Raw genomic sequence first — 11,332 nt, 5'->3', positions numbered from 1 at the left:
TCCCTCAGAGCCCAACTGCCACCACTGGCTTCCCACAAGCCTCTCAATGCCCCCCACTCCTCCTGCTCTTGAGGCCGATTGGCTGGGTCTCTGCGCGCAGAGGCCGCGCCACCCCACGGGCGGTGGCCGGAGCAGTGAGGCCACCGTGCCCCGCGCCCCCTCCACGCTCGGAAAGGGCTTCGGCCCTCAGCGAGTTGGTGGCCCCGACGCGGGAAGAGCCGCGCCTAGGACTGTGCGTCTGGCCTCTCCCGCGGCTTCTCGCCCTGACAAGTTTGAACAATGATCACAGTCAACCCAGATGGGAAGATAATGGTCAGAAGATGCCTGGTCACTCTGAGACCCTTCCGGTAAAGTTCTCCCCTGGTTGGCGTGGCGGGGGGTCTTTTCCCCGAGGGGGCGCATGGTGGCGGTAGGCGAGGTCGGTCCCTGCGAGGATGCAAGTTCCAGTGGCAAAGGAGGTTCGCGTTTGGACCCTCGGTGATGGCCACTGGGGCTGCGGGAACAGATGGAGTTGGGGCTCGGGGTGCGAGTAGGGAGGGTAATGTAATTCTGCACCTGTCCCAAGTTGGACTAGGTTGGGAGGGATTTGAGGTGTGGAGGTGAGAATGGGGTCAGAAAGCATCGAGGTTGTGGCCCAGGGCCCGGGCAGTGGCCCCAGCCAGCACGCCCCTTCCCTGCCCCTTGGGGCTTTCCCCACCTGCGGCGAGTCCCATCTGGTAGCGAAGTCAGTGCGCGGTGGCAGGGCGACTCCCTCTCCGGTCCAGCCGTGGTCCCTAGGTCGGCCCGCCCACCCCTTCTGCCTAATCCACCCCCTCCTCCCGCCTTCTCGGCCCACCCCCTCTGACAGGGCTCGGGCCAGTCTCTGACCCGAGGGTTCCAGAGATTGGACCACGGACGCTCCTCCGCTGGGCATTCACCCTCAACTACGGGTCAACAGGCGGGGCAGGTGCAGCCCGATTGTGGAGGGCGGACAGAGGCGAAGACGACACTCTGGCCACACACACCTTGGGTGGCCTGGTCCAGGGGGCTGAGGCTGTGCGGGACTCACCCGGCTCTGCTACTCCCACTCCTGGGCCCCCCGGAGCCCGCCAGGGCCAGGGTAGCTCTCTCCCTCCCAGGGCATCGGAGTGGAGCCGCTGCGCGGGCTGGGGAAGAGGCGCTGGGCGCTAGGCGCCCAGCAGGGCTGGAGTGTCCTTCTGTTCCATAGCTGGGCTGCAGAAGACGCGGAGGGAGTTCGGGTGCCAGCGCGGGGCGGGACAGGCCACAGGTGGGGTGCGGTTGCAGGACAGAGACCTTGAGAGCAGGCGCTGGCGGTCAGAGGCGCCCAGGGTTTGGGCTGCAGGAGGGAAGAGGCTTGATCCCCTCCACTCCAGGCCTCCGACGGAGCCCTGGCTCCTCCCCCACCCCAGTCGTTGCCCATCTCCCTCCCTGGCCCGGAAGGGGCTGGGGGTGGGGAGAAGATGGCCCTCCTGGGTTCCTGCCTCCCGGGTGTCAGGCCGGTTTTGAGGGCTGAGAAGGAAGCCTGGGGGCAGCAACCATCAGGCTGGTCAGGGAGGATGCCGGGGACTTTGGAGTCTGGTCTGAGAGTGGGGTTTTAAGCGGTTATTTGGGGGGAGTCAGGGACCCCTAGCCTAAGGTGCTCATGGTAAGCAGGGCAGGAAGCCGTTCTCTCTAGAAAGGCCTTGGTCCTCCAGAAAACCCTCAAGTCCTTGGCTTGCCCGGGACTCTGAGAGGATTCTCAAGTTCCCTCCTGCTCTCTCACCCCCTGTGGTCCCCTCCCTGCAGGCCATGGGAAGTCCAGTTTCTGCTGGACATTTCCTGGGGCGCTTGGAGGCTGCCCGGGTTCCAGCACCACGGACAGTGCTTGCCCCTGGCCCACTTTAGGGTGCATCCTGCACCACAGCCTTTGGGGCTCTGAAGGCAGGGATGCGGTGTGATTGCAGAGACCCACAGCTACCAATGGAGTCTTCAAGTCCCCTCGGGATCAGGGCAGGGCTCTGATTACATCACTTCAATTAATTCATCCCCGAGGACGGCCTGGGAATGCTGTTCCCATGGGTTCTGCCGGGGCTTTCTTCCCCAGGTGCTCTGCAGTGTTGTCTGAGTGCATATGTGGATGGATGAAGCCACTTTAACTTGAATTTACTATAAATAGACCCCAGTGCTTTGGGGGACCTGAACCCAAGGCTTGGGGACTGGCAGAGTGTGGTGCAGGTGAAGTCTGTGGGGCTTCAGGGTCTGGTCAAAGGTGTAGACATGTTCCTCATGGATGTTTTTGGACCCTGGCAGGCACCCCCAGGTCTCCAGCCCTAAATACAACTCCGTGGCTAGGGAGAGGGTGGAGGATGGGGGGGGGGGACCAGGGCTGAGGGAAGCTCTTCCTTGTCCTTAGGCTGGGAGGGCAAAGGGCTGATTTCCCCAGGGATCTCCCTGGGTCTATGACAACCTCTTCCTGTGCTCTTGCCCTGAGACCCATCTGATTTCATCTGGGGCACAGCAGAGTCTGAGCCCCACCCTCAGGCCTAGGGGAACTCACTGAGGTTTCCCTCTGAGATGAAGGGAAGTGTCCCTTGTGCTGTCTTGCCCACTGAACTGCTTCCTCCCTCCTCCCATCAGAGATGCTCTGCCAGAGAGTTCTCCTGGGGAAAGATCCCGGGTCCTCTCTGTGCGGTTCCTGCCCCCTCTTTCTGACTTAATCTCTAACAGCTTTCTTTAAATGTGGGCTGGGAATGTTGTTATGCATTTTATTTTCTTCTGCAATTATGTGTTTTCTTTAATGGACCAAATTTTAATTAAATACTGCTCTGCCAGTTTCAAATAATGAAGATTAAAATGCATAAAGCAAGTCTTGCATAAAGATACAAACAAGCACCAGGTCTGGGGATAGGAAGTGGAGGCTGGGCAGCTGGAGGTCTCTGCTTGACGCGTAGGGCTCTCCTTGGTCAGCCTGGCTCCACACTGGATGGGTTTCCTCCCTCTGGCCAGGTAAAGGGACGTCCCCTCTCAGATCTGACAGTTCCTCAAGCCTTCTGATAGACTCAAGGTCCCTGGACATTGTCCACACCTGCCTGCCCCCAAGGCTGTGCCGGGGTGGGTTCTGTGCCTGGTTCCCCACTATCCTCCTGGATCACCCCAGTGCCTGACACCTGGTGGATAATCAATAACGATGGGTTGAAGGGATGAGTGGTGTCTCGTTGAGCCAGCCCTCCCACCGGGGTGACAGTACACACATCTGTGTGACGTCCATGTCTAGGTGTGAGCATGCCCTGGCCAGTCAATGGTGCAGGCTGAGAGCCAGTGTGTGGGAGAGGCCTGGGCACAGCAGGGGGCCATGTGGCCCTGCCTTGGGATCTCACCAGAAGCAGTGATGGGTGCAGGCACCACTTCTGAGGACACAGGTGGGGAAGGGTTATAGTGAGCTCGTGACTGATGGTGGTGGCCAGGCCTGTGTACACCAGGGCTGAGGGTGGCCCAGGTGATTGATGGGATCCAGGTGGGTCTGAGCTGGACCAATTACTTGCCCTCGGGCTGATGTCATGCCTTGCTGCTCCATCTGTTCCAGCAGATCTCAAACTTTAGCATGCATCAGGATCACTGGGAGAGCGTGTGAGACGAGATCACCTGTCCCCCGCCAGGGTGGGGGGCTTGGGGCCCCACGTCGTGCGTTTCTGAAAGTTCTCAGGTGACGTTGCTGCGGCAGCCGGTCTGGGAGTCACACTTTGGCAGTCTAATGCTGTTAATGAACAGGGTCTGTCTTAGGCCAGGCCCTGCCCAGGTTTCTATCTCCATGTGCCTCCTTCCCCCTCTGATTTGCCAGGGGGCTGTGGCCAGCTTCTTGTAGCCCACTCTCTTTGTCCTCTGGGCTCGGGCTCAGCCCCACTGCCCCCCCCACTTCCCTCTGTCCCTGGCTTCCCTCCTTGTGCATTACCTTGGCGTTTCTGTGCCTTCCTCGGTGGAGGCTGGGGGCACTGTCGCTGGCCTGCCCTGCTGACCTGCTCTGTCCTCCCCACAGGCTTTTTGTCCTGGGCATCGGCTTCTTCACTGTCTGCTTCCTGATGACGTCTCTGGGAGGCCAGTTCTCAGCGCGGCGCCTGGGGGACTCGCCCTTCACCATCCGTACCGAAGGTATCTTGGGGTCAGGGGAGTCAAGGATACGTGCAGGTGTTTGTGAGTAGAAGGGCAGGTCCCTTTGGCCCAGCACCACAGGGGGCTTTCTGGAGCCCTGACTCAGGCTTGCTGGCTGCTTGCAGGGGTGTAGGGGAGAGGGCCTGCTTGGGCCGTGCGATCTGGCACAAGACTTTGACTTTGGTCCTGCCTGTGCCCATGGATTCGAAGGCCAGGGTCTCCTGTGTGGCTTCTTTGGTTGGAGTGTTGGGGGTCTGGCTATGACACTTGCCTCTGAGACATGTGTCCTCTGTGCCTTGGGCCCAGGCTGTGGACACAGGCGGGGTTAGGCCTGATCATGAGCTCACGTGTCTCCTCTGAACTCTGGGGACATAGACCTTTCCCAGTCCCTCACTGCTCCTTGCCCACACGATGCTTGCAAGGCACGAGTAGAGGTTCAGAGCACGGACTTTAGGGACCAGCCAGGCCCAGGTTTGCATCTCTATTCATTGCCTCCTAGCTGTGTGCCACCCGCAAGTCACTTAAGTTGCCGACACAGAAGAAAAGTCACAATGAACTTTTTGGAAGGTTGGGCCGAATGGGGTCACACATGGAAATTACCTGGTGTGGTTGGTTGTCACGTGGCCTGAGTGTGACAGATTGGGAGTCCTCATCCTGAAGTCCTCATCCTAAAGCTGGGTCCTTCCCCTTCCCCCTACTCACTGGGAGGTGGTGGTGGACAGCAGCAGAGTCCTACCCCCGTCTGACACAGGGGTTCTTTAGATCAGGGCAGAGAGGAGGGACATGGGCGGGGACAGCCCGAGGTCAGCGGGTTGCAGGGACCAGCTGGCTGTGTGAGATTCCCCTGCCCCTCTGGGGAGGGCTCTCTGTGGAGTCCCCTTCTCAGACCCACGGTGCTCAGCTGGCTGGCTTCCCTGTCCCAGTGACGGGTGTCGTTCGGCGCGCTGGCTGTCATGTGGAGTGGGCGCTCTGAGTGGCACTTGTGGTGCCATCTGTGACTCGTCACTGGATTCATCCCTTCGGTTTAACTCGTGCTTCTTTAAACTTGCAAAAGCTCCCAGAAGGAATGTCACACCCATTAGTCATTCAGGCTCCAGTGTGAGCTCATTGATCCCGCTCTGACTCTGGGGAGCCTCCATGTTCTCCCGCGGTAAGTACCTCGTGAGGGTCCCGAGCAGCACCTGGCGGGCGGGGTGGCTCCACACATGGGGGGATGTGTTAAGTCTGAGACGCGGGAGCTGCAGAAAAGGACGTTTTGGGGAGGGGGATGGGGTGCTGGGTCTGCACACGGAGACGCCTGGTTGGGGTTGGAGAGCGGGTGGGCCACAGGGAAGGTGTCTGGAAGGTGGGCTTGGGGGGGGGGCGTGGGTGTGGGGAGAGCAGCGCAGGCTCCCTGGATGCTGCCCCTGGGCGGGTGCTCCTGTCTGAGTGGCCTGCTACACAGGGCATCAGGAATCTGAGCTTCCAGAAAGGTCTGGAGTCTGACAGGAGGAGAGAAGGGGCTGGGGGGAGGGGTTTGGGGCTGGTTCTTCTGCCCTCTCCCTCAGGGGCTTGGGAGCCAAAGCAATTCCACCCCCATGGTCCTTGCCCCATGGCAGGGTGGACCCCGGGGCCCAGAGCACAGGGGCTGGTGGGGAGCAGGGGGGGGTCTGGCTCAAGCCCCAGGTTTTATTCTGTAGAGGGGAGAAAGCCTCGTGCCACCTCTGTCACCACTTTGCCAAGGCTGGCCATGACCTTGACTTCTAGAGGTACAGAGGGGGTTCACCTGGGTGGCATGTCACTGGCAGGGCAGTGCCGTGGGCCGCCTCTCTGTCAGCACTGCCCGGGACCCTCGCCCTCCCTGTGTGGTCACCCTCCCTGGTTCTCAGAACTCTGCAGCCTCCATGTGTGATGGCCCCAGTGACCAAAAGACCTGGCCAGAAAAACGCTGGAGGAAAAGTTTATTGGGGGCTTGTGGTTTTCAGGGTCTCAGTCCATAGACAGCAGGCTCCGTTCCCCGGGGCTGGAGGTGAGGCTGGACATCGTGGCAGAGGAGTGTGGTGAGGGAGGCGTCTCCCATGATGACCAGGCAGCAGAGAGAGACTCCACTCCCCAGACAGGAGTCTACACCCCAAACCACGCCCCTCATGTCCACCTCCCCAGCCGCACCTCGCCCGCCTTCCTGACCCCTCAGGTAGTCCTGTCAGGGGATTAGTCTACTGACTGGGTCACCAGTCACCACCCAGTCATGTCACCTCAGCCTTCTTGCATTGTCTCACGTGAGCTCTGGGGGACCCCTCACGTCCACACCATAACATCCTTCTGACCATGGCCGGGCCTGGGCGCTGGTCCCTGTTGGGCCTTGGGAATGGTGCTGCTCAGAGCCTGTCCACAGTTCCCACTTTCCTCGGGCCGGGGCTTGAGTGCCTGGAATTCGGAACTGGGAGGGGGAGGAATGGAGGGGGCCTCCCAGAGCCAAGGAGAAAGGACCCTGATTCAGTTTGTGTCCCCATTCCCACTGCCTGCCCCCCAGTTTCTCTGATGTCCTTGCATCCAGCCAATCTGATTGGAGGGACACACGGACACAGGCCTGGAAAGCCGTGTCCCCTGTGAGTTGAAAATATGAGTCCTGAAGAGAAGCCCCAATGACACCCCGCCCTGTGCCCAGCAGCCCCGTGGAAACCCCAGCAGATGCCAGCCTGCCCACACCGAGCCGTTGTGGGGGAGCAAGGGAGGGGGCTGGGAAGGAGCCCAGCGCTGGGCCAAGGTCGGGGTGTTGGGCAATGCCCATCCTGTGGGGTTCAAGGAGCCCCAGAATCAGAAGGAAGCCCACCAGGGCCCTGCCGTTTAGGGAAATAAATGAGTTCATCACCGATCAGCACAACAGTCTGAACACAGTGGGGAGAACAGCCTGGCCAGCGAGGGAGGCGGGGTCCCCACAGCGGCAGCACAGGGCAGGGGCAGGAGGAGGGCTTTCTCCGTGGCAGGGGAGAGCCCAACACTTGGCTGTGGCCAGCAAGGTGGTCCCTGCAGAGGCTGCGCCTTCCCCTCTAGGCCAGTTCACTTCATGGTGAGGTGGCTCATTTGGGAATAAAAACCTGACGGATATCTCACTCTGCATTCTGCACACTCAAAATCTTAAGAGATTCAGGCAAGAAGGGCTGAAGGGGATCGTCACTGGAGAGGTCTAACTTCATTCCCTCTTGCTGTGGGGTGGGGGGGTCTGGCTTGGGCCTTAGTATGGCGGGGGGCTGATTTCGGCAACTCTGCCTCCCTGCACCCCCTCCCTCCTCCCTGTGCCCCTCTCCCTCCTCCCGGGGCCCCTCTCCCTCCTCCCTGCGTCCTTCTAAGGAAGACTTAGTTGCATGTGAGGGGAGCTGTGGGCTCCCTCCTGCCCTGTTTGGTCTTGAAGAAGTAGCGCTCAGCTTGTGTCTGCCCGGGGCAGTGCGTGGCTTGCCCTGCCACACCACCCAGGCCCCGGGCAGGAGCTGAAGCTCGCAGGCTTCCAGCTCTGTGGGCAGCTCTGGGGCCCTTCTCTCAGAAGCTGCATGGGTGGGAACCAGGGCCCAGTGGGCTGAGGAAGAGCCTCATCCGGCCTCCCAGGGCCTGGCCTTGTCTCCGCTGTTGCCCGGCCAGGAGCTCCGTGCCCCCAGCTGGTTCTGGCGTGGCCCTGTGCGCCAGCCAATGTGCTCCTTTCTCCAGCTGCGCAAACAGTCACAGCCGCCCCCCCCCCAGGGCCCAGGGCCAGGAAGGCCGGGCTCTCTGGTGAGCTGGGGGCTTGTTCAGGTCCAGGGAACCCTCAGTGAAGGGTAGGGGTGGGGACAAGACGGGAGGAGGGGGAGATTGAGCGTCGGGGGAGGAGGCCAGGCCTCGGCGGGTAATAAAAATACCGCTGTCTATAAATGTGAAAGCGTCCAGCTTTCCTTATTTATATGGAAATACGGAGGGGCCGGTGAGCGCTGAGAGGGATCTCTGGGGCCTCGCAGTAAATACATTTCAATTCAGCCCATGCCAGGAGTGGGGAAGTGACCCTGGGGGACGTCAGCCTGCTCTGCTGACAGTCGGGGTCCAGAGGTGGCATGCCAGGGAGGTGTCACTCAGGCAGGGCCCGCCTGCTTCCCTCCTGGGTACCCATCTCCTGGGTGTGACTTTGAGCGTGTCCTGGGCAGAAAGCAGGCTTGCGAACGTGTCTCAGAGCTCCTCAGGAGGCTCGGGGGCTGTCCCCGGGTCTCAGGGACTTCGCGAGCCCCTCAGCATGTGAGAACATGGGAGGCTGCCCCCGAGCCCTCTGCTGGGGAGGGATTTGCTGTCTTGGTCCAGAAAGAAGAGGGCCCTTAAAGAACTGTCCAAGACGGTTGATCTCCTTATTTAGGGCCCTGGTGAAGCCTGGCAGGGGTTATTTGCAAGCCTTTGGGGCTCACGCCTTCGTTGGCATTTTTAAAGAACTGGCTGCATCCTCATAGAAGGGCAGTCCACAACCCCAGATATCGCCAAGGATTCTTGGGGGGAGGGGTGGCCTACATTTCCCTGGTCATCTCGCTCTCTCAGTTCTTGCTTCTGCTAAATTATCCATCTCAACATCTTTCCTCCTGCCTCTTCTGTCTCCCCTGCAGCAACCCAGTAGGAGGAACACCCCACTTCCCTTGAGACCCTTGCCCGAGGGTCTGAGTCTAGCCACCTGCATGGGGGGTGCAGGCGTCACCAGTGGGGGCTTCAGACCTCTGTGCAGCACAGCAAGTAGATTCCAACTCCCTCTGCATCTCCGCCAGGAAGAGCCCCCACCCCTGCTGTGGCCCCCATAGGGGATCCCCATCCTTCTTGGCTCTGCCGGCCCCTGTGCCGCCTCTTTCTCCCCGTCCCCAGCCGTGCCAGGAAGCCTCAGTCTGCTTGAATATGCAGAGTCATTTAGCTCTCTGTCTGCTCTGGGCACATGACTTGCTTTGGCCCACCCCAGGGTTTAGCAAAACAAAACAGAACTCTCCTTGGGAGGACTCTGCTGCCAGCTTCCATGGGACAATTCTTTCCTTTCCCGTTACCCTGGTGTCTAGAGTCAGTTAGGGGAAGTTGGGGTGCTAGAACCTCAGAGCTCAGTGGCTCCATCCCCCTCATTTTACATGAGGGGAAACTGAGGCCAGGAGGAGGACAGTGACCTGTCCCCACCTAGTCGGTGCGGAGCAGGTCTGGGGGCAGGCTTTCTGACTCCCACTCAGGCCTGTCCCAGGCCACCACGCTGCCACCCCCACCTCTGCTCTGCTGCCAGTTCTTGGGTCCCCACAGCTCTAAGACGGATCATGCAGTTACTGGCCCCTCATCCCTGAGAAATGGGGCTGGGAGCTTGGTGGGGCGTGGGGTGGTGAGGTCCCAGCAGGGGTGCAGGCAGTGAGGAGAATGGAGGGGGCTTGGGCCTGGCAGGGAGAGGGGCCAGCATAGAGGCAGGCCTGGGCCAGGCCGGAGGCACTGCAGGGAACACAGCAGCACCCTAGAAACCAGGACTGGGCTCCACACCTCTGGGGTGCCCCGGGCGCTCTGGCCTGGGCAGGCGGGGCAGGCCCTGTGTGGCGTGGGGCAGCTGTGATCTTGCTTGCCTCTCTTCATCCTGCTCATACGGGGGAGAGCAACCTCAGCCCAGGCTGTGAACCGTGGGGCTGGGGCCGGCCAGCTCCTGAGCCATCTGCCCCGGCTCTGCGGCCTCCCTTCAGACCCAGGTGGCTCAGCTGCCAGGGGAGGTGTCTTCTGTCCCTGTGGGAGGCTGGCAGTGGCTGGATGTGACAGCCAGGGGAAGGGGGCAGTGTGCTGAGCACTGTCCTCTGCTCCGAGGGTGGGCTGCAGGCAGGGCCTGGTGTTCTTGCTTTGAGTCGGGGACATGGAGGCCAAGGGTGGTACGGTGACTTCTCCTTGCAGCTTTGGTGGCAGAGGCAGGCCAGAGCCAGCTGAGAGCCTCTGGGGTGTCCGGCTCTGTCTTTCCTGAGAAGGGGACACTGCCGCGCTGCCTCCCTCCCTGGCCCTGGTGACTCAGTGTGTGTGGGCAGCGCTGCCAGCGGCCAGCACCTGTGTTACTGCCTGGGCACTTCCCTTGGCCACTCGGCGGCAGGCGGAGAGGGCAGAACGTGACTGTCCCTGGAGCAGCCCTCACCCAGTGACTGGGGTAGAATGCCCCTCATCCCCCCGGGACCCCAGAACACAGGCTCCCTCTCCATCAGAATCCCCTGGGGGATGGACGGGGACGGAGGTGCAGACTCCAGGGCCCTAGAACGTCAAGTCAGCAAGCCTAGGCTTGGGCCCGGGGACCTGGATTCCAACAGCCTGGCTGGTCAGGTGCCAGTGGACCGTGGCCCACTCTTCTAGAAACCGGGAGGTCCTGTCTGGACCAGGTGTTAGGAGACATAGGCTCCTGTCCCACCTGAAACCTTCCCTGGCCTCTCACAGCCCTGGGGATTGCAGGGCACCTTGGAGATTACAGCCAAAGCTCCATTTTATAGTCGACAAAACTGAGGCCCAGAGAGGGCGTAGACAGTTCCCAGGGCCACACAGCTGGTGGGAGCAGGGTCCTGGGGTTTCCTCCCCAGGCAACGCAGTGAGGGGCCTTACGGGAGGCCGAGGAGGGGGGCAGATGGGGCGGGCTTGCTCTCTGACCCTCCCCTGCGGTGGCCAAGGAAGGTGGGAGGGGGCCCGGGTCTGAGCTGCCCCATCTCAGACACCAGGTGACACCGGTGGCCTCCGTGCTGCCCGGCTGCCCTGACAGTGCCCTCCTCTGCCCACAGTGCTGGGTGGCCCTGAGTCCCGTGGCGTCCTCCGCAAGATGAGCGACCTGCTGGAGCTGATGGTGAAGCGCATGGACACGCTGGCCAGGCTGGAGAACAGCAGCGGGCTGCACCCGGAGGCCGGCCACCCCCACGCGGCTGCCCACAGGTGAGGGCCGCGGGGGCACTGTGCCGGCTGTGCTGGGTGGAGGCCCAGCCTCAGGCCACTCTCAGAGCTGGCCGGGCCTGCTGGTCACCCGCTTTCTGTTAATCTGGGGAAAACAAAGAATGAAAAAAGAAAAACCAAACCCCTCCACGACCTGAGGAGGTCACGGCTCCCGGGACCCGAGGGGAGCACCATCGGAGTCGTGTCTGCCGCCCGTTAAATAAGTGAGACAGGAGGGGCCTAACTCCTCCTGGAGACAGGCGCTGAGCTCTTCCTGTCCACTCGGCCGGCCACGCGCACACCCGGCCACACCACACGCAGC

The 11,332-nt window shown here is 61.3% G+C and overlaps 1 protein-coding gene across 1 annotated transcript; it reads left to right on the top strand.

The window, feature by feature from the left end:
• Positions 1-93: 93 nt before the first annotated feature.
• On the top strand, positions 94-11,032 carry LOC124100572 (alpha-1,6-mannosylglycoprotein 6-beta-N-acetylglucosaminyltransferase B). The gene is made up of 3 exons (XM_046456109.1): positions 94-347; positions 4,013-4,125; positions 10,866-11,032. The coding sequence occupies exons 1-3, from the start codon at positions 280-282 to the stop codon at positions 11,015-11,017; spliced, it is 333 nt and encodes a 110-aa protein (XP_046312065.1). The 5' UTR covers positions 94-279; the 3' UTR covers positions 11,018-11,032.
• The last annotated feature ends 300 nt before the right edge of the window (positions 11,033-11,332 follow it).

Source organism: Marmota monax, unplaced genomic scaffold (genome assembly GCF_021218885.2).
Source record: "Marmota monax isolate L192 unplaced genomic scaffold, Marmota_monax_Labrador192_F-V1.1 WCK01_AAM20220418_F8-fsc01530, whole genome shotgun sequence".
In the NCBI taxonomy this organism is placed as follows: Eukaryota; Metazoa; Chordata; class Mammalia; order Rodentia; family Sciuridae; genus Marmota; species Marmota monax.
Note: the sequence above shows the minus strand (reverse complement) of the source record. Positions and strands in the feature narration are given on the sequence as shown.

Bases quoted from the DNA above. Each gene is read 5' to 3' on its own strand.
- LOC124100572 (XM_046456109.1), top strand. From the start codon at position 280: ATGATCACAGTCAACCCAGATGGGAAGATAATGGTCAGAAGATGCCTG. The intron at 348-4,012 runs GTAAAGTTCTCC...TCCTCCCCACAG, and splicing joins GTCACTCTGAGACCCTTCCG to GCTTTTTGTCCTGGGCATCG. The intron at 4,126-10,865 runs GTATCTTGGGGT...CTCTGCCCACAG, and splicing joins CTTCACCATCCGTACCGAAG to TGCTGGGTGGCCCTGAGTCC.